General features: G+C 52.9%; 1 protein-coding gene across 2 annotated transcripts in view; it reads left to right on the top strand.

Moving 5' to 3' along the window:
- SPTBN2 (spectrin beta, non-erythrocytic 2) overlaps nucleotides 1-24,878 on the top strand; it is a 994,900-nt gene that overhangs the window by 788,718 nt on the left and 181,304 nt on the right. For both annotated transcript variants that reach the window (XM_086938557.1, XM_086938558.1), the window contains exon 23: nucleotides 6,863-7,144. In XM_086938557.1, the coding sequence (XP_086794683.1) occupies nucleotides 6,863-7,144 (282 nt within the window). The remainder of the gene's footprint in view (nucleotides 1-6,862; nucleotides 7,145-24,878) is intronic.

Genomic DNA, 24,878 nt, shown 5'->3' with positions numbered 1-24,878 from the left:
AGTACAAGTAGGGCGGGTGGTAGGTCGCCGCGGAGATCTACTCCTTTCTCTCCGGCTCTTCCCGATCACTCCTTCTTCCCGCCTTAGATTGATCCCTCGTCGTCCACTTCTGTCGGTCTCCGTCGTCCCAGCCTCCACCGAAGGAGAGAAGCAAGACAGAGGAAAGTATCAGGACAGGGTTGTGCTTTATAACATAACAGGGTAGGGGGTGAGGAATCACACGGTGCAACTGTTTACCAAACGTGGCAGTGAGTGAAGTGCACAGGGGATTTACTCAAAGGGACCGGGGCTCCCACGGCGTCTATTCCACACCCACCCCGCAACTTTGTTACGCACCTCTGTGAGCCACGCCCCTCCGGGGGAGTGGCTGGGCGAAGCGTGGGGTCGTTGGCCTCCTGGCTCTGCTGATCCCGCCTGTCGCTTTAGGAACCACCGGTGTCTTGTTCCGTCCGTCGCCGGCTCTCTCGTTCTTGGAATCCCTGTCGACGATACCTCGGGTCCGGTCTCGGCTCCCGCCTCTTTAGCTCCTCCCGCGAAGTCTCCGTCTTCGTCCTCGGATGCTGATTGACCTCGTCCTGGACCCGTCGCCGCAGCCGTCCTTGGCTCGTCTTCTCCTTGCCCTCCGTTGTCCTCACGATACCTCGCCTTCTCTTCTCTCTCGCCTCTCAATTCTCCACTGCTCCACGCCTCACCGCCTCTCCAATCCACTCTGACCGCTCCTCCGGTGTATAGACACACCTGGTCCTGGGGCAGGGAGTCTTTTATGTCCGGTATAGGCTCCTCCTTCTCCTTCAGCATACCTGTCCAGTTAAAGGGACCATGTTCCCATTCCTCCTCTTCGCAGCTGTAGGTTTCCTCCACTCTGTGCCACGTAGGTTCGTTCGCTGCCTGGGGAGATAAGAGGGGGGGGTCACACGTTATGAGTTCACTCCCGCAGACCGGGGTCACGGGCCCCGTGTCCTCGCTACACACCTCCCCCCCTGGACACTTCCGTTCGGGAAGGGGATTACGTGACAGGTAGTCAGCCCCAGTGTTGTCGACCCCCTTCTTGTGGCACACTCGAAAGGCAAAAGGCTGCAAAGACCAGAACCATTGCAGAACCCGCGGATTGTTGGCTCTGTTCCGGGCCATCCACTGGAGGGGGGCATGGTCTGTGTACAGGGTGAAGGGGCGTCCCTCAAGGTAATAAGCCAACTTCTCCACGGCCCATCTTATTGCCAAGCATTCCTTCTCCACTGTAGGGTATTTGAGCTCTCGCGGAAACAGTTTGCGGCTGACATAAACTACTGGATGGTCCACTCCGTCCACCCCCGGTTGAGACAGAACAGCCCCAATGCCGTAGTCGGAGGCGTCTGTATGTAGGGCGAAAGGACGATCGAAATCTGGGGACGTCAGTATAGGCGACGACGTGATCCTTCTTTTTAGGGTGTCAAAGGCTCTCAGCATGTCCACCGAGGGGGACGATAGCACCGCTTGCTTGACTGTAGATTGCAGGGTATCCGTTAGGGGGGAAGCCAGCTGTGCGAACTGCGGAATGAAGCGCCTGTAGCAGCCGATCAGGCCAAGGAACGCACGCATCTCCTTCTTGGTTCTAGGAAAGGGAGTTTCCGATATAGCTCTGACCTTCTCGATTTGGGGTTCAATCATCCCGTGTCCCAGTACGTAGCCGAGATATTTCACTTTTTGGAAGGCCAACCCCGTCTTCTTGGCGTTGATCGTCAGTCCTGCTTGGTGCAGCGTTGTGAACACTTGATCCAGATGAGTCATGTGGGAGGTCCAATCCGGACTGAACACCACTATGTCGTCTAGATAGGCAGACGTATACTCCTTGTGGGGTTTCAGTACATTATTCATGAGTCTTTGAAAAGTTGCTGGGGCCCCGTGCAGCCCGAAAGGCAGTACTGTAAACTCATAATGACCTGAGTCCGTTGAAAAAGCCGTTTTATGTCGATCCTCCTCCCTTAGGGGCACCTGCCAGTACCCTTTTGTTAGGTCTATGGTACTGATGTATCGGGCCTCCCCTAGTTTTTCAATTAGTTCATCAATCCGGGGTATGGGGTAGGCATCAAAGGTGGATATGTCGTTGAGCGCTCGAAAATCCATACAGAACCGGCGGGTTCCATCCGGTTTGGGGATCATCACGATAGGGCTGGACCACTGACTGTTAGAGGGCCGGATCACTTTCAACTTCAACATGTCCTCCACTTCTTTTTGAATGCCTTTTCTTCGGGCTTCAGGAATGCGATACGGCTTGATTTTTACTACCTTGCCCGGGGTGGTCCGGATCTGATGTTCCGTCAGTGATGTTCTTCCCGGTTGATCGGAGAATATCGGAGCATGTCTCCCTAGAGTCATCTGTAGATCCTTTCTCTCGTGGTCCAACAGGTCATCGTTAATCACTAGGTTACAGATGGTGTTGGTGTCCTCTCCGCGAGAAGATTCGGTGTTCAGTACTCCCGCAGGTGGTGGTCCTAACCACTTTTTGAGTAAGTTTATATGGTATACCTGAGTCTTCCGTGGAGTTATCCGAAGTTTGTAGCTTGTGTTTCCTATAGTCGAAACGACAAGATATGGTCCTCCCCATTCGGCTTTGAATTTCTGGGTAGAGGAGGGGAGCAGTACTAGGGCCCAGTCTCCTGTTTGTAGTCGCCTCCATCTCTTTCCCTTATCGTACACAGATTTTTGTCTTCTCTGGCTTCTCTCGAGGTTGGTGTAGGCCAGGTCTCTCATCTTTCCCAACTTGGACCGCAGGTTTCGCGCATACTCCAATGTGTGCAGGGTATCTTCAGGGTGTTCCTGCTCCCAGGCCTCCTTGGTCATGTCTAGGAGAGACCGGGGTTGTCTCCCATAGAGGAGTTCAAACGAGGAAAATCCCGTGCTGCTCTGTTTTTGCCCTCTGATCACGTACAGGGCTAAGGGTAGAACTTGGTCCCATTCTTTACCGTTTACTTCAAGCATTTTCCTCAGGGTAGTCTTCAGTGTCCTGTTGTATCTCTCTACAAGACCGTCTGTCTGCGGATGATAAACAGCGGTTCTTATTTGGTGTATATTCAATAGTTGACATACTTCCTTCATCAATTTGGACACAAAGGGGGTCCCCTGATCTGTAAGTATCTCTTTGGGGAATCCCACCCTGGAAAACAGCTCCAACATTTTATCGGCCACCTGTCTTGTCGTCGTAGATGATAAAGCGAAGGCCTCGGGGAATCGGGTGGCATAATCTACCATCACAAGCACGTACTGTTGACCTTTCCTGGTTGTTGGAAGGGGTCCGATCAGGTCCATGCCTACCCTTTCGAAGGGGACTCCTATGATGGGTAGGGGTTGGAGGGGCACCGCGGAAGGCCTGGTCATGTTCCTTTTTTGACAGGTTTCGCACGTTTGACAGTATTCCATGGTATCTTTGTATATCCCTGGCCAGTAGAAATGGCGGAGGATGTTCTGCGTTGTTTTCTCAGCCCCGGTGTGGCCCGCCACTAAGTGGGCGTGTGAATAAAACAAGACCTGTTCACGGAAGGCCACTGGGACTAGCAGTTGCTCTGGATCGTCCTTAGTCCCCTGTCTGTACAGTAGGTCATTTTTGACGAAGAACCGAGGATAGAGCACCGGGGTTTGTCCCTGGGTCCTTTGAGCGCTGTCCCAGGCGTTGTACAAGGACGCATCGTTAGCCTGGGAAAACCGGAAACTTCGGTCTAGTATCCAGGGCTCCTGGGACACCAACGCGGGTTTTACGGGTGGTGCGGGATTCCTCCCCCCTCGAGGTTTCAGGCTTCTGTGAAACATTTCCAGAAAGGCTGGGTTGTCAGTTCCGATAATTAGGTCCTCAGGTAGGGTGGGCAATACTCCGACTTTTACTGACTGGGGTCTACCCACGACGGGACATATTGGAAGGAGGGCTACTCATCGCCGTGGACACACCTGATGTATACCTGATCCTGTGGTATTATTTGAGTCGGTTTCACATGTAAGGATTGAACCACGGACTGGCGGCAACCCGAATCCAACAATGCTTGTATGGGGGTACCATTCACCTTAACACTCACCCTGAATGCTGGCCCCATTTCCGCAGAGTATAACACTGTTCGGGGCAGGTATCCTACTTCCATGGGCTCTTCTCCTGACTTCCTCCTCGGACACATCCGAGCAATGTGGCCCCATGTACCGCACTCAAAGCACTGGGGTCCGCTGGGTACCGGAGGCTCCGGTCTCCATGGCTTAGAACGTACGGGTTCAGGGGGTCTCATGGGTTTCTTTTCTATTTTCATCGGCATTTTTGGTTTCTCGACATCCCAAGAGGGAAGAGACCTGGGTTGAGCCCTTGTGAATGTGGTGGCCATTTCCACTGCTTGTGCCGTGGTTAGATTATGGTGTTGTTTCAACCACCTTTGTGTGGCGAAGGGTAGGGCCTCCAAGAATTGTTCCAAGTAGACTCGGTCCATAATCTCCTCTTTTGTGCACACCGAGGGGGTTAACCATTTGTCGGCCGCCATCTTCAGCCGGACAAATAGGGTTTTTGGAGTTTCCCCCGGAACACCCCTCTCCTTCCTGAACCTGATTCGATAAGCCTCGGTATCAAGCCCCAAATGATCCAGGATTATGAGCTTAATGTCCTTATAGGATGTATCTCCCTTAGGATTGGCGACCTGGTAGGCAGCCTGGGCTTCCCCCACCAGTAAGGGGGCCAGAAAGAAGGGCCATTTGGCCACAGGCCAGCCACAGGCCCGGGCGACTCTCTCAAAGTTGAGTAGGAACGAGTCCGGGTCCTCTCCCGGAATGTATTTCTGGAGTGACACTCCGCCTATGCTGTGGGGCACTGATCCCGTCGAAGAGGCCACCGTTGGTATCACTGGATCCAGGGCATGCGCCGTCACTGCAGCCTTCATGATCTCCCGGTCGGCATCCGCCGATTGGATCTGCTTTTCGACCACCCATTCCAGCCGCTCTTGACCCTTCGCTAGTCTTTGCAGGATTTCATCCATCTTGGTTATACAGATGGTCGGATTGCCCGCATTCTCCACCACTGTAATCGGCTGGACCGGGATAGGGAGGAGTCGAGTCTTGGTAGGTTGCAAACTAGGCTTTATTGAGCGATATAAACGATCAGTACAAGTAGGGCGGGTGGTAGGTCGCCGCGGAGATCTACTCCTTTCTCTCCGGCTCTTCCTGATCACTCCTTCTTCCCGCCTTAGATTGATCCCTCGTCGTCCACTTCTGTCGGTCTCCGTCGTCCCAGCCTCCACCGAAGGAGAGAAGCAAGACAGAGGAAAGTATCAGGACAGGGTTGTGCTTTATAACATAACAGGGTAGGGGGTGAGGAATCACACGGTGCAACTGTTTACCAAACGTGGCAGTGAGTGAAGTGCACAGGGGATTTACTCAAAGGGACCGGGGCTCCCACGGCGTCTATTCCACACCCACCCCGCAACTTTGTTACGCACCTCTGTGAGCCACGCCCCTCCGGGGGAGTGGCTGGGCGAAGCGTGGGGTCGTTGGCCTCCTGGCTCTGCTGATCCCGCCTGTCGCTTTAGGAACCACCGGTGTCTTGTTCCGTCCGTCGCCGGCTCTCTCGTTCTTGGAATCCCTGTCGACGATACCTCGGGTCCGGTCTCGGCTCCCGCCTCTTTAGCTCCTCCCGCGAAGTCTCCGTCTTCGTCCTCGGATGCTGATTGACCTCGTCCTGGACCCGTCGCCGCAGCCGTCCTTGGCTCGTCTTCTCCTTGCCCTCCGTTGTCCTCACGATACCTCGCCTTCTCTTCTCTCTCGCCTCTCAATTCTCCACTGCTCCACGCCTCACCGCCTCTCCAATCCACTCTGACCGCTCCTCCGGTGTATAGACACACCTGGTCCTGGGGCAGGGAGTCTTTTATGTCCGGTATAGGCTCCTCCTTCTCCTTCAGCATACCTGTCCAGTTAAAGGGACCATGTTCCCATTCCTCCTCGTCGCAGCTGTAGGTTTCCTCCACTCTGTGCCACGTAGGTTCGTTCGCTGCCTGGGGAGATAAGAGGGGGGGGGTCACACGTTATGAGTTCACTCCCGCAGACCGGGGTCACGGGCCCCGTGTCCTCGCTACAAAGTAGAAATACTTTTCCTTGTCAGAATCACATCCCATATATGAGGCTATTCTAAAACGTGTGGTGGGATCCTCCAGTGCACACAAGTACCGTAGATCCGTTTAAAATAAAAACGTTCTTGGTCCGTCGTAAAAAATGACAGAAGAATATAAATTGACGAGTGCCCCCTTCTTGAGACCCCGTCACATGGGCACGGTACCGGATCCCTGTGCAATTTATTCCTAATGAGAAGGAAGACAAGGTGATGTACTATGCCCAGCAGCAGCCATGTAAGAAAAAAGCAATGTTGAGTGTGGGTCACCAGGGATAGATACAGTTGGAGGCCCTCGAGGAAGATGTCCAACATTTAGGAGGGAATGGTCGGATTTTTAGACTCAACCAAAACCCTCTATTCTGTCCTAGAAAAGAGACCTTAACCTCGCTTTTGTGTAAAGTGGGGATTCTGTAGGGATCTTGAAGGACAGGGGTATCAAACAATGATTTAGAGACTTCATTAATGTAGGATCACATACTCTTCCATAAACCATGCCACATTCCATGTTCAGAGCTCGCAGCCACTTGACAGCTAAACTTCTCCATCTTGAACATTAGACCATTTTTCTGCAGAATGATGAATGTTCCTTCATTTGATTATTTTGTTTATCTGGGCTACCCTTCCTCCCACCCACCAATAGCTCATCTTCCTTCTCAGTCATTGCTGTCGAGGATGACTTCTCCCATCAGTCTATTTGTTTTTGTGAAACAATATTTGGATAGTTTTACTGTATCCTTTTTTCTTTTTGCCTGGCAGACCTTGCAGAAAGAGATACAGGGCCATCGGCCTCGAATCGATGACATTCAGGAGCGTGGGAAGTCTATGGTGCAGGAGGACAGCAGCATGGATTCTGAGGAGATTCAGCTGCGACTGGCTGACCTACAAGAGATGTGGCAGGCTCTGGTTAGTGAGGCGGAGAAGCGGCACACACGCCTGGAGCAGTCCAACATGGCTCAACAGTTCTATTTTGATGCAGCTGAGGCAGAGGCCTGGATGGGGGAACAGGAACTGCATATGATGTCAGAGGAAAAAGCTAAGGTACTTTTTTGGCATGAAATAATGAAAGTTTATGAATGGAGTGTGAAAAAGTGGTACACTTGCTTTTCCCAACTCTATTCTGTAAAATGCAGAGTTTTTCATTGTCTATCTTTTCTAGTAATTTGCAATGACACACTTTACTCTTTTTTTGGTATCTCCTCATGGATGAAAGTGGTGTTTTGATTATTTTTATATCCCAAGATTTCTTAATTGTCCCCACAGATTATTTTGAAAAATAAATTCAGATGTTTGAATGCAATTAATATTCATTTTTGAAAGCCATAACTTGTATGCTATTTATCTTTACCTTGCAGCTGATTAAAGCTTAGAGGATTTTTTTTTTTTTAGCAGTGACTCCATCGCGGCAGGTGGCGCGGCAAGACTTCTTTCGAACGTTATGTCAGTGGAGTTGATTAGTCACCATCCTGCTTACGGACATCAGTTTCTGTTTATCTACACCTCACCAGTGTATTCCAGAACTCTTTCTTTGTCTCACAAACAGTCTTCAGTACTCAATAGTGACTAGACCAAATGTCCCCTCAGAGAACCTCCGGCTTTAAGTCTTACAGATGGTTACACATGACTCATGACAACTGTGTGTGTTAGACATGACACAGCAGCCTGAAACTATTGTACCCCATATATCTGAAAAGCTTTAAGGAGCAGGAGTTTAGGCTATTTTGACAGAGGCCTACAGAGACTCCCAAGCCGACTCTTTTTCAGAAAGCTAAGTCGCCTTCTAGGGGATGTTCTTGTTTGAACTCTTCCCACAAAAAAACTCAAAAAGCATCATTGGTTGGAGCAGTAGTCTTCCTCCAGGAAGCAGTCCTGTTCCCAGTAGCGTTCAAAGTCTTTGCATCTTTACCGGACGCCAGGCTCTTCCTTGATGATAACAGCCCGCCTAGCAAATAAGAGTTAAGATTGGAGTTTCATAGTCCTAATGCTGGCACTGTGCAGGTTAAGGCCTTCTGGTAAGCGGTGATGGGTCTTTTCAAGATGGATTCACAAACCTCTGGACTATTCTGAAAGGAGAGGTGTTCTGATGGACTTGGTTACCGTAGTTGCTTGGATACTGATGCTTCCTGAAGCTGTTCATCTACAGGCTTCTCTGGAGCCCTTTTTACTCATCAGTTTTGAAGTGAAAAGTGCTGATGCCTATGGTGTCGGCTCCAGCACTGGCCAAGGAATCGATGGGGTAAACCATCATCTGTGTAGCAAAGGAGAAGGTTATGGTAGCTTTTAACAAAGAACCCCTATTGTGAACACCTCTGAGCCCAAAGGTATGCCTGCTTAGAGCAAATTTTAATTTCAGATTTGTATGCTTTGCCTGTGAAGAATAAGGATTATTGGTGGAAGGAAGATGACTCCTAGTCTGGTCTTCTCCTGTCTCCCTACAATACAGATGCCGGAATTTATTTAGACTGAAAAATACCAGTGACCTAAATACCTTGACAAGGTGGTGACATTTCCTACCCCTCTATGTGGCCGGTAATTTTTGTCCACAAACCTGTCACAGAAGAATCTGGTTGTTCAGACATCATGATCTAAGCAGAACCTCAATGCCTTTGCTACGTCTCCCCCGGACAGAGAAACCTAGAAAGTGATCACCATGGGTCACAAACTTTTTGCCTCATGATATTTGGCCCTCCATACAGATAATGCCACGTGCCTTTTAGGCCATTACGTTCATGCCTTATTGGAACTGGCGCAGCTTAGTGTTATCAGCCTGCTAGACCATATGAAAAGAGTATTCTTTGACGTGGATAGCAATTGCCATGCTATGCCTGGATGTGTTCCACTAAATTTTAGAGAGATGTCCAGGCTGTGCTCATGGAAATGCCCTAGGATGGCGGATTGCTATTTGTTTGAGTCATTGAAACACTTCAAGAACAGCAGGGCTACGTCTTGCACCCTGGGCATGGCCTTCCATGCACAACAGTTCTGCCAACTGGATTGGAAAATTCAAAGTTTTTTTCTGTGGTGTACCATCTCAAAAAAAGCCTTCTGTTGCAGTCTGTTCAAATGCCATCGAAACTAGATCTTTCCTTTCGGGACAGTGTTGGTTCTAGGGAGTATCGTCCGGAGCAGCAGATTCAGTCCCCACCATCCTTCCCAGGCTCGGCTGCTTCCAAAACACTATGGGGCACATGCATCAAAGTTAGGAATTTTGAGTCCTTAATAGCGATTATTAAGGAATCGCTATTAAGGAGTCGCAATTATCTATGCATGTAGGTTTTGCAATAAAAATTGAGATTCCTACACATTCCTTAATAGTGAATCGCAAATTGTGATTCACTATTAAGGAATGACTTACCAATTATTCTTATGGGCATAGAGGCCCATAGGAATAAATGGGTTTGAATTTGCAATATGTGAGTACCTTAAATTGCTCATGCAATTTCAAGGGTGCAAGGGGGCCAAAAGGCTACCCTGATGCACCCCCAATAACAGGTAAATATGCACATGTGGTGCACCACATGCCCTAAGGGCATGTGTATGCACCACAATGCACTTTGAAAAAAAATTTTTTTGCATTTTTCAAAGGAATTGCAAATTAACATCAAATTGATTTTTGCGATTTGCACTGTTTGCGATCACGAAATGGTTTGAGGATCTCCCAATTTGTCAATCATTGGAAACATATCACAATGGACCAGTTTCATCTAAATGATCCACTAGGGAAACACCTTTTATTTCCTACTCTCCCAGCCCTGCCCCTTTCCTTCAGGGTGTGCTTTCCAACTCTTGCCTTTATCCTAGAGGTGGAAGTTCTTTCTTTGCTGGGCCGGGGCCATAGATGTGGTAACTATGGAAGTTAACCATTGGATTTTATTATCTTTTCTGTTGGTCCCCCAGAAGTATGGAGGCCTATCCTGGATCTACACCTTCTAAATGTGTTTGTCAGGCAAAACAAAGTCAGGATGCTGTTTTTGAGTCGGGACCTATTGGCCATGAACTCTGGATATTGGTTGACACCCATGGATCTTCAAGGCGCTTTATTTTCATTTCTCACTTCCCACCAGTGCACCTTGAATTTCAGGATGCAATTACAACACTGTCAGTTTGCAGTTCTCCCATTCGGAATGATAGCATCTTTACAAAGGTGCTGGCGGTCATGACCGATTCACTACGGTGGTCAGTAGTCCATGAATTGCTGTATTTTCATGACTGGCTGGTCAAAGTGCAGGCCCTGCACTGGTCCAGGACCATACAGGGTTGGACATAGCTTTTATTCCACTTCGCCTTTCCCATTGGACTTAGCCCCAGGAGGCTAGTTTTTAGGCAGTAAGCTACTCCTGGTGCCTCTGTCAGTTTCCCTATCATCCATTATAGCAACAGGCAGGGTTGTTTGTGCTGACTTGAAATCCATGTTTGGAAGCGAATTACCAGTAATAATGGCTACAGTGTCACAGATTCTTCCCACTAGCTGCTCATTTTCGAGGCTCCCTCAGTGTGAGCAAGGATGCCCTCAGTCTTCTCTCGCCGGAGAACCAAAACTGGGAGCTACACATGATGTAGCAGAGAGGACATTCTTCACATTGAGGGTTTCTCATTGTGGATCTGTTTGTCACATCTTGGAATAAGAAATGTGTTGCATTTTGTAACCTTTCCGATGAGATCACAGATGTCCTCTTGTCAGCCAAGAAGCCTGCCTCCAAATCAGTCTAACTGGCCTTTAGAACAGGTTTGTGCATTGGTGTGAACCAAAGGCATTACTCCTTTTACTTCTTGCCTATTGTAGGAAACTAGGATTTTTATCCCACACTTGTTTCCCCCTTTTTAGCTACTAGATGCTGATTTTCAACTCTGACAGTGCACTGAGGCCTGCTAACTAGACCTCGGTGCCAGTCCTCCTTCCCCAAAACAAGGTGCTGTCTAATTGTTCTACAAGTAGCTAAGGACTTTAGCACCTCTGTGAGCCCCTAGTCAATGGTACCCTGGGACCTAGAGCATGAGTGCTAAAAATGGTCCCAAAGGACTGCAGCATATTTAATGCCACCCTAAGGGACCCCCACACAAATTTCACACAGACTGCCATTGCAGGCTGTGTGACATGGTGCAAACCATGAGTGAAAACATAACATTACACACTCCTGTGTGTGTGTGTGTGTGTGTGCCATGCCAGAGTTGCTGCATCTAATATATATAACTCACCCCTACAGCAGGCCTTTGAGCCCTAAGGAAGGGTGCATTGTATATCTGATAGAGACTTCTAGCTGCAGGTTCCTTAGCTTTAAATTTCCCAAGCGTCAGGCAGGATCATGAAACATGTGCTTGAGCAATACCCTTTGCGCACGCAGTCGGGTGGCTCCATTCAGCTCTGCGTGACATCATCTGCGTCGTTGGTGTTGGTTATGACATTAGGTATTGCAGTGATTTTCAGGAATATAAATCTATTTTTAAAGTTCACACTTAGAAACTTTCCAACAGAAATCTAGCAATGTTATCAAATGGGAGAAAATTTAGGTTGCAGGTAAAGTACAATCTCGTTACTTTGGTAATCCAGTACTGGGCTCCTGGGTCCAGCACTGGGGTCTCAACTTAAAACAGGTAAGTAATTTCGTTTCAGTATTTTGTATGATTTTTAAAGAATATTTCAAGTTTTCAAAAGTAGACACTTAGAAGAAATTTCATTGAAAGTAGACAATGGATTCCTATGTAGCAAATACAGGTTACTAGTAAACCTGGTAAAGATTACTTTTGCGGTTCAGTACTGGGCTACAAGGTACAGTACTGGCTTCTCTCCTGATCACAGGTGAGTACTTCGGAATTCGGCTGATTTATATGAATATTTTAAGTTTCCAAAACTTCACACTTAAAAGATTTTTGGAGTCAAGCCAGTCAATGTTATCCAATGGCAGGTAAGTGAGTTACCGGTTTCCAGGTGAGTACTCGACTGGTGAAGTTATGGTTCTGGGCATAGACTCGGGGGTCCCCCAGGGTCAGGTAGGTACAGTTGGTTAATCCTCAGAGGCGCAGGGGCGGCCGGAGGCAGAGGTAGTTAGGCCCAATGTTATCCAATGAGGGACAGGGGGCCTCCGGTTGGTGGCTGCTGGCTAGCAGGCCACTCGGCTGTGGGAGCTGGGCTCCCGGTCACTTGCTCAGGGCAAAGGGGGAAGCAGGATAGGTCAAAGTTGGCACAGCCAGCGGTACTCGGGTGGCTGGGTGCAGGGTGCTTTCGAGCCATTGGGCGCTCAATGTTAATCCAATGGGAAAGGTAAAAAGGGAACAAAGGCTGCAGGCTCGGGGGCGGAGACTCTCCAGGGGCGACCAGCACTTCGAGAGGTAAGTTGGGATCTTGGAGCACAGGTAGGTACCCCAAAGGGAGGCACAGGGGCTGTACGGCGCCGGGTGGAGGGGTGTCTTTGGGTGTCGGAAAAGCTTACCCTCAGCTGGTCGTGGTTGGGGTGGCCCCTGGTTCTGAGTCTGCAGGCGTCGTCTGGTTCGTCGAAGAGGGTCTTTGGGCACTGGACTTTGGGTCCCAGTCATTAGGGGGACGTCCTTGTGGTCTTGGATCACTCTGGCACGGGCCGGGCTCAGCGGGCGCAGAGTGGGCTGATCCAGAGCTTCCTGGCTGGCACCCGGGGGGTTGTAGCAGAGCCTCTACTGATGGGAGTCCCAGTTTTTAAGAGGGTCAAGGCAGGCAGGTACTCTGGGTGTTCCAAGGTTGCTGTCCGCAGGAGTCGCTGTAATTTAGGCAGGAGCAGGTTCCAGGATCAACAGGCCGGTAGGGCTGGGGCCACGTCAGTTGTTGTCGTCCTGTTGTTAGCAGCTGCGTGGCGGTTCTTCTTCCTCTTGGTCTTCTTTCTTCTTTATTTTTATCGGGATCTGAGGAAGGAAGGTTCAGGGAGCCCCATAAAACTGAATTTAGGGGTGTTACAGGTAGGGCAAGGGCAGGGACCAATAGGTCCCTGTCCTGGGGTGGGTACACCCCCTAGCCTGCTCCTCTCCTGTGGGAGGGGGGCAGGAGCCTAGCTGTGATTGCGCAGGGCTCCCCATCTTCAAGATGGCCGGAGCCCAGGGTTGTGCTTCACCTCATCTCCCCCACCTGAGGGGTGGGGTTGGCACAAGCTGGCACACCCCCCTTCCTGACGTAGTTTTTCCCGCCAGAGTGGGGGTCAGGACTGGTGGGGGCCAGTTGCTGGGTACAGCAAATGGCCTGGAGAAGCTCACAGAGGCGGCATGCCTTTCGAGGCATCCCCCCTGCCCATCCTGGGGGAGGAGACCTAGCACCTCGCCCAGGATGTGCATTGTTGCAGGCCAAGGAGAGCGGGGGGCTCTCCACCCAGGGGTCCAGCAACATGTCTGCTGTGTGGCAGCCTTTGCAGCCACTCAGCCCAGACGTGGATTGTAGGTTAGGTTTTCAGGGGACATCTCTATGATGCCCTCTGGTGCATTTTACATAAAATCCCACACTGGCATCAGTGCGGGTTTAATGTGCTGAGAAGTTTGGTACCAAACTTGTCAGTCTTCAGTGTAGCCATTATGGTGCTGTGGAGTTAGTAATGCCAACCTCCCAGCACCATATACTCTAAATGGCATCACTGCACTTACAGTGCCCAGGAATGGCCCTGGGTACTGTAGGGGCACAGGGCTCATGCACCTGTTCCCACACCTCTGGCATAGGGCACCCAGCTAAAAGTGTGACTGAAGTATGCCAGGGCAGTGGGTTCTGTGGGCATGGCACACAGGGATGTGTGCCATGTCGACTCTTTGTTTAGTTCTGTACTTAGACTCTCAACCTGCAAAGGCAGTGTGTGGGTGTAAGGGTACAGGGCCCCTCTGGGTGGCACAATAACTGCTGCAGTCCTCAGGGGGTCTTCTCGGGTCACCATGCCCTGGGTACCTAGGGTACCATTTGCTAGGGGCTGATAGGTGGCCAGAGATGCCAATTGGGTTTTAGTTTCAACACAGTGTTAGGGAAGGCATACAGGCCTTTGGCACCTGGTTGGCAGGAACCCAGGGCACACTCGGTCAAAGCACATCAGCAGTTCAGAAAAAAGTGGGGGCATACCAATGCAAGAAATATGGCACTTTCTCACACCGCGGTCCAAGCCAAGCACAGGGGCTCCTGTGAATAAGACAGTTGCACGCAGCCATCGCCCAGCTCGGCCAACATCCCACCCCTGAAAGCTTGGTGGTGCAGGCTTCTACCTGCCGGGGCGTGTTCCCTTCCGCCCCTCCACATAGGGAATCCAAGAGACTGGAATCACTGGGTAAGAAGATGTTTTCGTACTCCAGCCTGGTTTTGTAGTCAGAGAATACCGCATGCTTATTGGGCAGTTTCTCCCACTCCCTTAGGGAGACGGTTGAGCAAGTGCTGCCACAAGTCCCGGAGGAGACCTGGGCTGTGCTATTTCAGGCCTTTAAGGATGGGAGAGATGCAGCAAAAATCACCATAAGGTGTGGCCTTGACACGACGGATTCGCTAGGCAGAGCGATTTTATCGACAATGGCCTTGCGGCGGCACTCCTGGCTTAGAACAACTTGCTTCTCGAGCGATCTGCAGGGAAACTTGATGGACATGCTGTTTGATGGATCCCAGCTTTTTGGGGACAAGGCAGACTCTGCCTTAGTGAAGTTCAAGGACTCTCAACCTACCGCCTGATTCTTGTGCCTCTCTTCTACACCCTGTGGCCAGTCTAGCTTTCGCCCCTTTGTGACAACAGAAGGGAGTTCCAGCCGCATCAGCCCTATCCCAGCCACGTCCTACACAGACTTCCCAAGTTGTGGAGGGACGTGGACACAGTTGATTCCATTAAAGGAATGGAAGCCAGAAGTCGTCTGCCACCCTGACCTCGGCAGCTGCAGCCTCCAAGCAATCCTAGCTGATTCTGCAAGACCACAGCACACTATTCCAGTTGGTGGGAGAATCCATCCTCATCTCCCCCACAGAAAGTCCATAACATTGGTGTTAGACGGACCGGGAGGGTCGGCCGAGTTTACGGGGAGAGGTCTCCAGGGAGAGCCGACTCCAACGACTGTACAGATAAGTAACTTCCCCCCCACAGACGGACACCACACAAGGTTGAAGGTTAACGAGACTTTATATGCAATTCTTAGGTTACGTTGATATCATACAAGGAGGTCTGGACTCAGGGGTCCCCTCGGTTCTGATCTCTGGATGAGGAAAAGGGTAGCGGGACAGTCTTAGTTACCAATGAGTTCAATAGCTCTCAATCCTCGAGCTCGGCGTGTTTGCTGATCGGGCCGTGGAGGAGCCAAGCAGGTCCCGAGATGGATGAAGGATGGTCGACGGGCCGTGGAGAAGCCAAGCAGGTCCCGATGCAGATGACGGTTACAACGGTCCGCGGCCTCGCCAGCAGATCCGGACGACGGTGAAGGAGGAAGGTTACGACGGCTGTGGCAGCGCCAACAGGCAGGATGATGGTGCACAGGACAGAGCTACGGCAGCGCCAGTAGTCCGTCCAGGATGAGTTCTTCTTTCGTCTCTCGACTCCAAGATACAACTGCCTTCCTGTTCTGGAGCTGCCCCAGTTATAGGGCTGGCGTGCTTTGATGTCCGGACCCTCGCACTTGGAGGTCGGGAGGTCCGGGATGAGGGAGTCCAGACACCCAGCAGGGGGGTGGAGCCAGCGCCCGGGGAGGCGATGGGCGAGCGGCACTGGCCGGGGGAGAACCATCGACACCTCTTTCTCCCATTGACTGGCCAAGTAGCTCGCTCACCTCCTGGGTGGAGGGTGGTGCCGGAATGTCTGAGGCCGGGCTAGGCCCAGGGTTGAGGTCGATCGGGGGCCAGGCGGCCTCGTGGCGAAGTGTCCAAGATGGCGGCCCTGGCTGGGCGCATGGGTCGGCAGTGGATCGGACCCACGAGGTTATCATGCTCGAGGGCAGGTGTCCCTGAGGGGACGTAGGACGTGCAATGGTGGTGTGTGGTGCTTGTGTGACTGGCTCGGGCTTGGTCGAGCCGGGGGAGAGCGGCCCGTCATGTGGCCTGTCCAACATGCGTCCCCCCCAGCTGAAGGCGGGGAGAGTTACCCATCCTCTTGGGGACTCTCTTCGTCGAGGCGGAAAAACCGGGACAGGCCATCCGCGTTGGCGTGGTCGGACCCAGGCCGGTGTTCAACGGTAAAGTCCATACCTTGCAAGGAGATGGACCAGCGTAGCAGTTTCGGGTTTTCCCCCCGCATATGCATCAACCACTGCAGGGGTCGGTGGTCAGTCTGCACCCGAAAGTGGGTACCAAAAAGGTAGGGTCGGAGCTTCTTGAGGGCCCATACCACAGCGAAGGCTTCCCTCTCTATGGTGCTCCAGCGTTGTTCCCGTGGTAGGAGTCTCCGGCTGATGAAGGCCACCGGTTGATCAAGGCCTTCGGTGTTCACCTGGGACAGGACCGCCCCAATGCCCTGGTCGGAGGCGTCCGTCTGGACGACGAACTCCCGGCTGTAGTCTGGGGCCTGGAGCACAGGAGCGGAACACATGGCGGCCTTTAGCTGTTCGAAGGCCGCTTGACACTCTGGGGTCCAGTTCACCTTCTTGGGCTGATTTTTTGACGTGAGTTCGGTGAGGGGCCCCACGATGGTACCATAGTCTTTCACGAACCTTCGGTAGTAGCCCGTGAGGCCCAGGAAGGCTCGCACCTCAGTTTGAGTGATAGGGGGTTGCCAGTTCTGGATGGCGGCAATTTTCAGTTGTAGAGGGGCCACTAGACCGCTTCCCACCTGGTGTCCGAGGTAGGTCACTGACCCTTGTCCAATTTGACATTTGCTGGCCTTGATCGTGAGGCCAGCTCGCTGAAGGGCTTGCAACACTGCTTGGAGGTGGTGGAGGTGCTCGGTCCAGTGGTGGCTGTACACAGCGATGTCGTCCAGGTAGGCGGCGCTGAACTCTTCGAGCCCCGCCAGGACCTGATTGACGAGCCGTTGGAAAGTCGCTGGGGCATTTTTCATGCCGAAGGGCATGACCGTGAAATGATAGTGGCCATCGGGGGTGGAGAAGGCAGAACGTTCTTGTGCTCGGGGTGTGAGGCCGATCTGCCAATAGCCTGCCGTTAGATCGAAGATGCTGAGGTAGCGGGCAGCGCCCATTCGGTCGACCAGTTCATCTGCCCGGGGGATGGGGTGTGCGTCCGTTCTGGTGACTTCATTCAGGCCCCGGTAGTCGACACAGAACCGGAGTTCGGGTGTGGTTCCGGGGGCGGCTGCTTTGGGGACCAGTACGACCGGGCTGGCCCATGGACTGTCGGAGGGCTCGATGACCCCGAGCGTGAGCATCTTAGTTACTTCCGCCTGGATGCAGGCCCGTACCCGATCAGGTACGCGGTAGGCCCGGTGGCGGATAGGAGGGCTGTCTCCGGTGTCTACATCGTGCACACACCAGGAAGTGACACCTGGGGTGAGGGAGAACAGGCTGGCAAATCGTGATAGGAGGGCTTGGCACTCTTGGCGTTGTTCCTGGGTGAGGGTCTCCGAGAGTCGGACCCCATCCACGGAGCCGTCTTGCTCCTGGGTCCGCAAGAGGTCAGGGAGAGGCTCGGAGTCGTCTTCAACCCCGTTGTCTGTGGCCATCAAGAGGCTGAGTTCTGTTCGTGCAAAGTGGGGTTTCAGTCTGTTGGTGTGGAGGACTCGGAGCGGATTCCGGGCGGACTCCATATCGATCAGATAGGTGGCAGGACCCTTGCGCTCGATTACCTTGAAGGGTCCCGTCCATTTGTCTTGGAGAGCGCACGGTTCTGTGGGGGACATTACCCAGACCTGTTGCCCCGGCTCGAATTCAATAGATGAGGCGTTCTGGTCATACCATTTCTTCATGTCCTCTTGACTGGCCTCTAGGTTGGCTTTTGCTAGGTCTCTGAATCGCTGGGACTGGTTGCGGAGGGTGAGGAGGTACCGGAAGACATCTGGAGGACTCTTGGCCGGAGGCATCTCCCAACCTTCTTTGATCAGGCTGAGTGGCCCCCGTACTGGGTGCCCATAGAGCAGCTCGAATGGGCTGAAGCCTAGGGACTTCTGTGGGACCTCCCGGTAGGCGAAGAGGAGGCACGGCAGCAGCACGTCCCACTGGCGACGGAGGGGTTCTTCCAATCCCCCGATCATCCCTTTTAGTGTGCGATTGAACCGCTCAACAAGTCCGTTTCCTTGGGGGTGATAGGGGGTCGTGAAGCGGTAGGTGACCCCACACTGTTGCCAGAGGGACTTCATATATTTGGAAATAAAGTTCGTGCCTCTGTCACTGACGACTTCTCGGGGGAACCCCATCCGGGAGAAGATCCCCATCAGGGCCCTGCCGACCACTGGGGCTGTGACGGTCCGGAGAGGAATAGCCTCAGGGTAGCGGGTGGCGTGGTCCACTAGTACTAGGATGAAGCGATGGCCTTGTCTTGTACGTGGGTCTAGGGGTCCCACAATGTCTATTCCGACCCTCTCAAATGGGGTCGTGACCACGGGAAAGGGTTGCAGGGGGGCCTTTAACTTGCGGCCGCTCTTCCCACTGGCTTGGCACGTGGGGCAAGATCGGCAATGCTGGTGCACATCGTTTCTCATTTTTGGCCAGAAGAAGTGGGTCACTAGGCGGCTGTAGGTTTTATCTTGTCCCAGGTGCCCTGCCAGGGGGACATCGTGGGCCAGATTTAGCAGGAAGTCTCTAAAGCGGAGTGGCACCACTAGTACTCGGTTGGCCCCCAGCTCGGCGATTCGTTGCTCGCTGTACAATAGGTCATTGTCCCAGTAGACCCAATGAGTTCCGGAGGTATCCCCTGCGCTTTGGGCGAGCGCTTGTTGTCGGAGTCCCTCAAGGGAGGGACAGGTCTTCTGCTCCTGACGAAATTGTTCTTGTGTGGGCCCCCCTTCTTGAGCCCACTGGTCAAGATTAGCAAGGTCGGAAGGTTGAGCAGGTTCGAGGGGGAGGCCCTGGTCGGGGGTCTCGGCGGGGGCGACCGGAGGCGGAGGCGCCGGCCATTCTGGTTCTTCCGGGTGATGGTTGGCACGGGCGGCCATGGACCGGGTGGTGACGCACGCCCAGTCTGGGACGCCCAACATCCCCAAGTGTTCTTTTCGCTCCACGGCTGCCCACGGGGAGCTTTCCAGGTCATTTCCGAGGAGGCAGTCCACGGGGGCGTCGTCTCGGACCGTTACTTTCAACATGCCGGAGACCCCTCCCCACTCAAAGGGGACGCAGGCCATCCGACACAGACTCTCCGAGTTGTCGGCTGATCGCACAGGGCAGAGAATGTTCGGTAGATATTGTTCTGGGGTCACCAGATGACAGCGGACGGCTGTCACACTGGCCCCGGTGTCTCGAAGGGCTTCGGCCCGTTGTCCATTGATGCTCACCCACTGGCTGTACTTCTGGGTGTTAGCGGGTAGGGGGACCCGCGGGACCATGTCTCTTCCCCCCAAGCACGCGAGAGTCATGGCGGCTGGCTCCCACTCTTGATACTCTTGCTCGTCTGTTTCTTGATCCTCGGAGATCTGTTCTTCCCCTAGTGCCGCGGCGGCCACCTGGCGGGGTCTTGGACTCTGATACTGCGGGCAGCTTGGGTCGTTGGCATAGTGGCCGACTCGTTGGCATCGGTGACATGTAACATTGGCTCTGTATCCCGGTCGCGCCGGGGTGCTGCCCCGGTTGGCCGGGGGGGTGGTGCTGGTAGTGGGGGCGGCCGGAGTGTTGTCTCTTCCTCGTCCTTGGCCCCCTCCTCCTCCTCTGGGTCGGTGGTGACCATTGTGGTTCCTGTTCTGCTCGTAGGACCCATTCCGGCCCACTCGGGTGATCTCCCACCGGTCAGCTTCAGCTGCGAGCTGCCGGGGGTCGGTTAACTTGCTGTCGAGGAGGTGTTGGCGTAGTTCAATGAAGCAATTGTTGGACAGATGCTCCCATACCATCAGATTGAACAACTGCTCGTAGGTCGTGACGTTGTTCCCTCTGATCCAGCCTTCGAAGGCTCGGCTAAAGTACGTTACATAGTCCACCCAAGTTGTACCTGGAATGCGTGTGCAGTCTCGGAACCTCTGACGGTACATCTCGGGCGTGAGGCCATAGCGAGTGAGGAGGGCCGCTTTCATATGGTCGTAGGAGGTCATCTGGTGGTCTGGGAGCTGTAACAGAGTATCGCGGCCCTCATTGAGGAATTTGCCCCATAGGCCGGCTCCCCAGTCGGCTCTATCGATCCGGTGCGCAGTCATCGCGATTTCATATGCCTTAAACCATTGTTGGATGTCGTCTTCTCGAAAATATTCTCGGACCACATCCTTGGGGATGTGCACTTTTTTGTCCGTGGTCCCTGGGGTGGACGGTCTGTCGGGCACCCCTAACTCTTTATTCTGTTTGCGCAGGTTGATCTCGGCTAGGTTCCGCTCGTGCTCGTACGTTAGTCTTTTTTCCTCGAGCTCCCTTTGCCTCTGTTTCTCCTCTCTTTCTTCTCGGAGGCGAAGGTGCTCTAAGTTTATTTTTTGCTCGGCCAATTTGAGTTCTATGTCCATCTTGAGTCGGGCCATTTCGAGTTCGTGTAGTCGGGCTTTTTCTCTTTCTTGGATCTCGTCTTGCGAGAGACCCGTTCTTTGCTCTTCAGGGGCCGTGTTGGTCTTTTTCGCGGTGCTTTGCTCAGGGGCTTCGACATCCCCGGTCTCTGCCCAAGATTCTAGGGCATGCTTAAAATCGTCCTTGGTACTTAGTCCGGTGGTAGCGATACCTAGTTCGATGCAGAACTGCTTTAGTTCACGATGGCTGTATTCCTCTAGTTTTTCCATTTGGAACTTCTCAGTTGCTCCGCTCTCTTTAGTCGACATCGTTGTTCGTTGTGGGGTGAGCTACTCTCTGTACGTTATGCGGTGATTCGGATCGCGCCGCTGGCCACCAATGTTAGACGGACCGGGAGGGTCGGCCGAGTTTACGGGGAGAGGTCTCCAGGGAGAGCCGACTCCAACGACTGTACAGATAAGTAACTTCCCCCCCACAGACGGACACCACACAAGGTTGAAGGTTAACAAGACTTTATATGCAATTCTTAGGTTACGTTGATATCATACAAGGAGGTCTGGACTCAGGGGTCCCCTCGGTTCTGATCTCTGGATGAGGAAAAGGGTAGCGGGACAGTCTTAGTTACCAATGAGTTCAATAGCTCTCAATCCTCGAGCTCGGCGTGTTTGCTGATCGGGCCGTGGAGGAGCCAAGCAGGTCCCGAGATGGATGAAGGATGGTCGACGGGCCGTGGAGAAGCCAAGCAGGTCCCGATGCAGATGACGGTTACAACGGTCCGCGGCCTCGCCAGCAGATCCGGACGACGGTGAAGGAGGAAGGTTACGACGGCTGTGGCAGCGCCAACAGGCAGGATGATGGTGCACAGGACAGAGCTACGGCAGCGCCAGTAGTCCGTCCAGGATGAGTTCTTCTTTCGTCTCTCGACTCCAAGATACAACTGCCTTCCTGTTCTGGAGCTGCCCCAGTTATAGGGCTGGCGTGCTTTGATGTCCGGACCCTCGCACTTGGAGGTCGGGAGGTCCGGGATGAGGGAGTCCAGACACCCAGCAGGGGGGTGGAGCCAGCGCCCGGGGAGGCGATGGGCGAGCGGCACTGGCCGGGGGAGAACCATCGACACCTCTTTCTCCCATTGACTGGCCAAGTAGCTCGCTCACCTCCTGGGTGGAGGGTGGTGCCGGAATGTCTGAGGCCGGGCTAGGCCCAGGGTTGAGGTCGATCGGGGGCCAGGCGGCCTCGTGGCGAAGTGTCCAAGATGGCGGCCCTGGCTGGGCGCATGGGTCGGCAGTGGATCGGACCCACGAGGTTATCATGCTCGAGGGCAGGTGTCCCTGAGGGGACGTAGGACGTGCAATGGTGGTGTGTGGTGCTTGTGTGACTGGCTCGGGCTTGGTCGAGCCGGGGGAGAGCGGCCCGTCATGTGGCCTGTCCAACAATTGGACAAGTGGGTATTCTCTGCCTTTACTTTCTTTTCCTCCTCCCATTCTGCCACAAAGAATGGCTGACGGAGGATTATTTAAAAGTGTACGAAGTGAAAGTTACAGCTCTCCTGGTCAAGGAAGTTATAGCAGTGGCTGTTGTTCCCACTACTTTTTGATTCCAAAAAAGAACAAAGGGTTTAGGCCCATTTAGATCTTCGACCGTCAATGTCTTCCTCAAGGAGAAGTTCAATATGCTTACTTTAGCTCTGGTCTTGTTGGCTGGTAATGTTGGTCTTGCAGGATGCGTATCCCCATCCTGCCGGGCCACGGACATTACCTGCGGTTCAAGGTAGGCCATGAGCACTGTCCGTTTACTCTGCTCCCCTTCGGCCTTACCAGTGCCCCTCGGGTGTTCACTGAGGTGATGGCAGTGGTTGCAGCTCATCTGCGCAGTTTAGGGGTGTCAGTCTTCACCTACCTCGACGACTGACTGTTGAAGGCGTCCTTGCCCCAGGCTGTAGTCTCTCACCTTTAGACTTCCTGAAACCTGCATTCGCTGGGGTTCTCTATAAATGTGCAGAAGTCACACCTGACTCCTTCTCAGAATCTCCCTTTCATCAGGGCTGTTCTGGACACAGCTCATGTTAAATTTGACAAATGTTTCAGGGTAAGGAAAGATTTAGGGTCTGATTTTCTAGTGTCCGTCTCATGTTGTTAGAAGCTGTTGTTGGATACATTATGGGGAAACTCTCTGGATCTGTGCATTGAAGCAGAGCTCTGTAGCACCTAGTATGTGGTATAGTCCCAGTTGTCCCGTCCTAAGACCCCCCCAGCTGTTATTAGTCTCAGAGTGGAGCAGTGAGTGGCGGTTTGAAGCACAGGTCCTGTAATTTGGATGTAAAGGTTAATGAGGTGGCGGGAGACATCCTGGCATAGGCGGCACCACGTTGATAGAGATAGATCTGGCTAGCAATACTGCTGGGCCGTGCCCCAGGGTTAAAAAATTGATAAACCAGATATGAAAACATCCAAGACATTGCTCACTATGTTGCGCATTGCTACACATGATGCCTCATGTTACGTTTGGCGTCAGTCTTTACATCTTATTTCAGACAAGATTGCTGCCGAGGAGGAGCCTTCCAAGGAGCTCCCGGTTTGGGGATTACCAATTAGGTAGTTATCCCCGTAAAAACCCCCTCGCTGTCCCTCCACCCGCCTGCCCCCTCGACCGGACTGCGCTCCCTTCCGAACCATACCACTGAAACGGATCTTAGCAGCCAACTCAACCGGATCGACTGACGCTTCTGTGCTGGTCATTGCCTACGCTGCCCGGACCCCAGCACTGCTTTGTTGACCCCCAGCCCCCTGGCTGTTCTGCTGCTAGAAGGCCGATCCCTACGGGGGCGAGATATTGGTTGACCGTGTCGGCTCTCCCGGCTCCCGTGCTTACCTCCTGTGGATCGAGTTCTCCTGGCACTGGGGGGGCTACCCGGTATGCAGGCTCCATCTGTTAACTCTCCCGCTGGCCTGAGGAGCACAGTGACGAGTCCCACCTGCTACCGTCATCCGTCATCCCTTGTCTCGGTGGACCAAACCAGAGCCCTGCAGCCAGCACCTGGTCAGTAGATCTGTTTCCTCAACTCTCCGGAACATCGTCGTACTCTCCCTTCTCCTGCATTCAGGTTGTTTCACTGGCTCCATTTGGTCTCCGGCACCATGTTGCAGACTTCTGCCGCTCTTCTGACCCCGGGATCCCTGACTCTGCAGCCTCCACTTCGCTGCTTCGAATCCGGATGCCCTAGGGGTCCTCCTATCCAGAGCCTGCTCACTGATATAAATCGGGGCACCATTTTGTAGCTTTGCTTTTAATCTTCGACCTGGCCCGGCGCTCTGCTGCCCGACAGGTGCCGTCACTGCGATCCCCGATTCTGCAGCCTCCTCGATTACGGATGCCCCTGTGAGTCGTCCTGGCCAGAGTCTGCCCTTGGAACTTAAATTGCGGCCCCATATGGGATTTAAACTGCGCCACCATCTTAAATCGCAGCACCATTTTGCAGCCTGCTCTGCGCTGCAAGCTCTAACAAGTCACCCATCTGATCCAATGTGGATAAGAGCAGGGCTTCACCATGGCCTACACAGGTTTATACAGAGGCCTGGTTACGATGTGCCTGACTTTAAAATGGCGGCCGCCTCTGCCTTCGTTCCATCGGCTGCCTAAATGGTAACCTCAGCTCCGTCCCTGGATTACTAAAACCCCCCCACCACCATGCTCCTCCGCTATCTGACTATGTATCTATTCTAAACTGCTTCCTAAACACTTAGACCTGAGCAACATGGCTGATGCCCGATGGAGCTGCTAGACAGCTATTGAGGAGATTGACCCTGGTTCCCCACTTGACCGTCACCTACCCAGCCGGACATTGGACACAGTTCTTCTTCGTCTCCCTGCTATGGCTCCTTCCCCCCTCCCTCCTACGAATTCTCACAACTCTGATGTTGTTTATTGTACAGTACTATGCTCCTGTAACTGATGTAACTTGTAACGCACCGATCCTTTGGTAAGCGCTCTAATACCTCTGTGTCTAGCCAGTGCTGTATAGAACTGTTCAAATCATATCAAATCAAAACCATTTTCTCTGATAGCTGAGACCTGAGCAACATGGCTGATGCCCGGTGGAGCTGCTAGACAGCTATAGAAGTGATTGGCCCTGGTTTCCCCCTTGACCGTCACCTACCCAGCCAGACATTGGACACAGTTCCTTCTCATCTCCCTGCGAACGCTTCTTCCTCCCCTCCCTTCTACAAATCCCAGCAACTTTGTTATGTTTACTGTACCTTACTATGTTTTTGTAACGGATGTAACATATAATGCAGCGATC

This window comes from Lissotriton vulgaris, chromosome 9 (genome assembly GCF_964263255.1).
Source record: "Lissotriton vulgaris chromosome 9, aLisVul1.2, whole genome shotgun sequence".
In the NCBI taxonomy this organism is placed as follows: domain Eukaryota; kingdom Metazoa; phylum Chordata; class Amphibia; order Caudata; family Salamandridae; genus Lissotriton; species Lissotriton vulgaris.
This window is presented reverse-complemented; position numbering and strand designations above follow the sequence as displayed.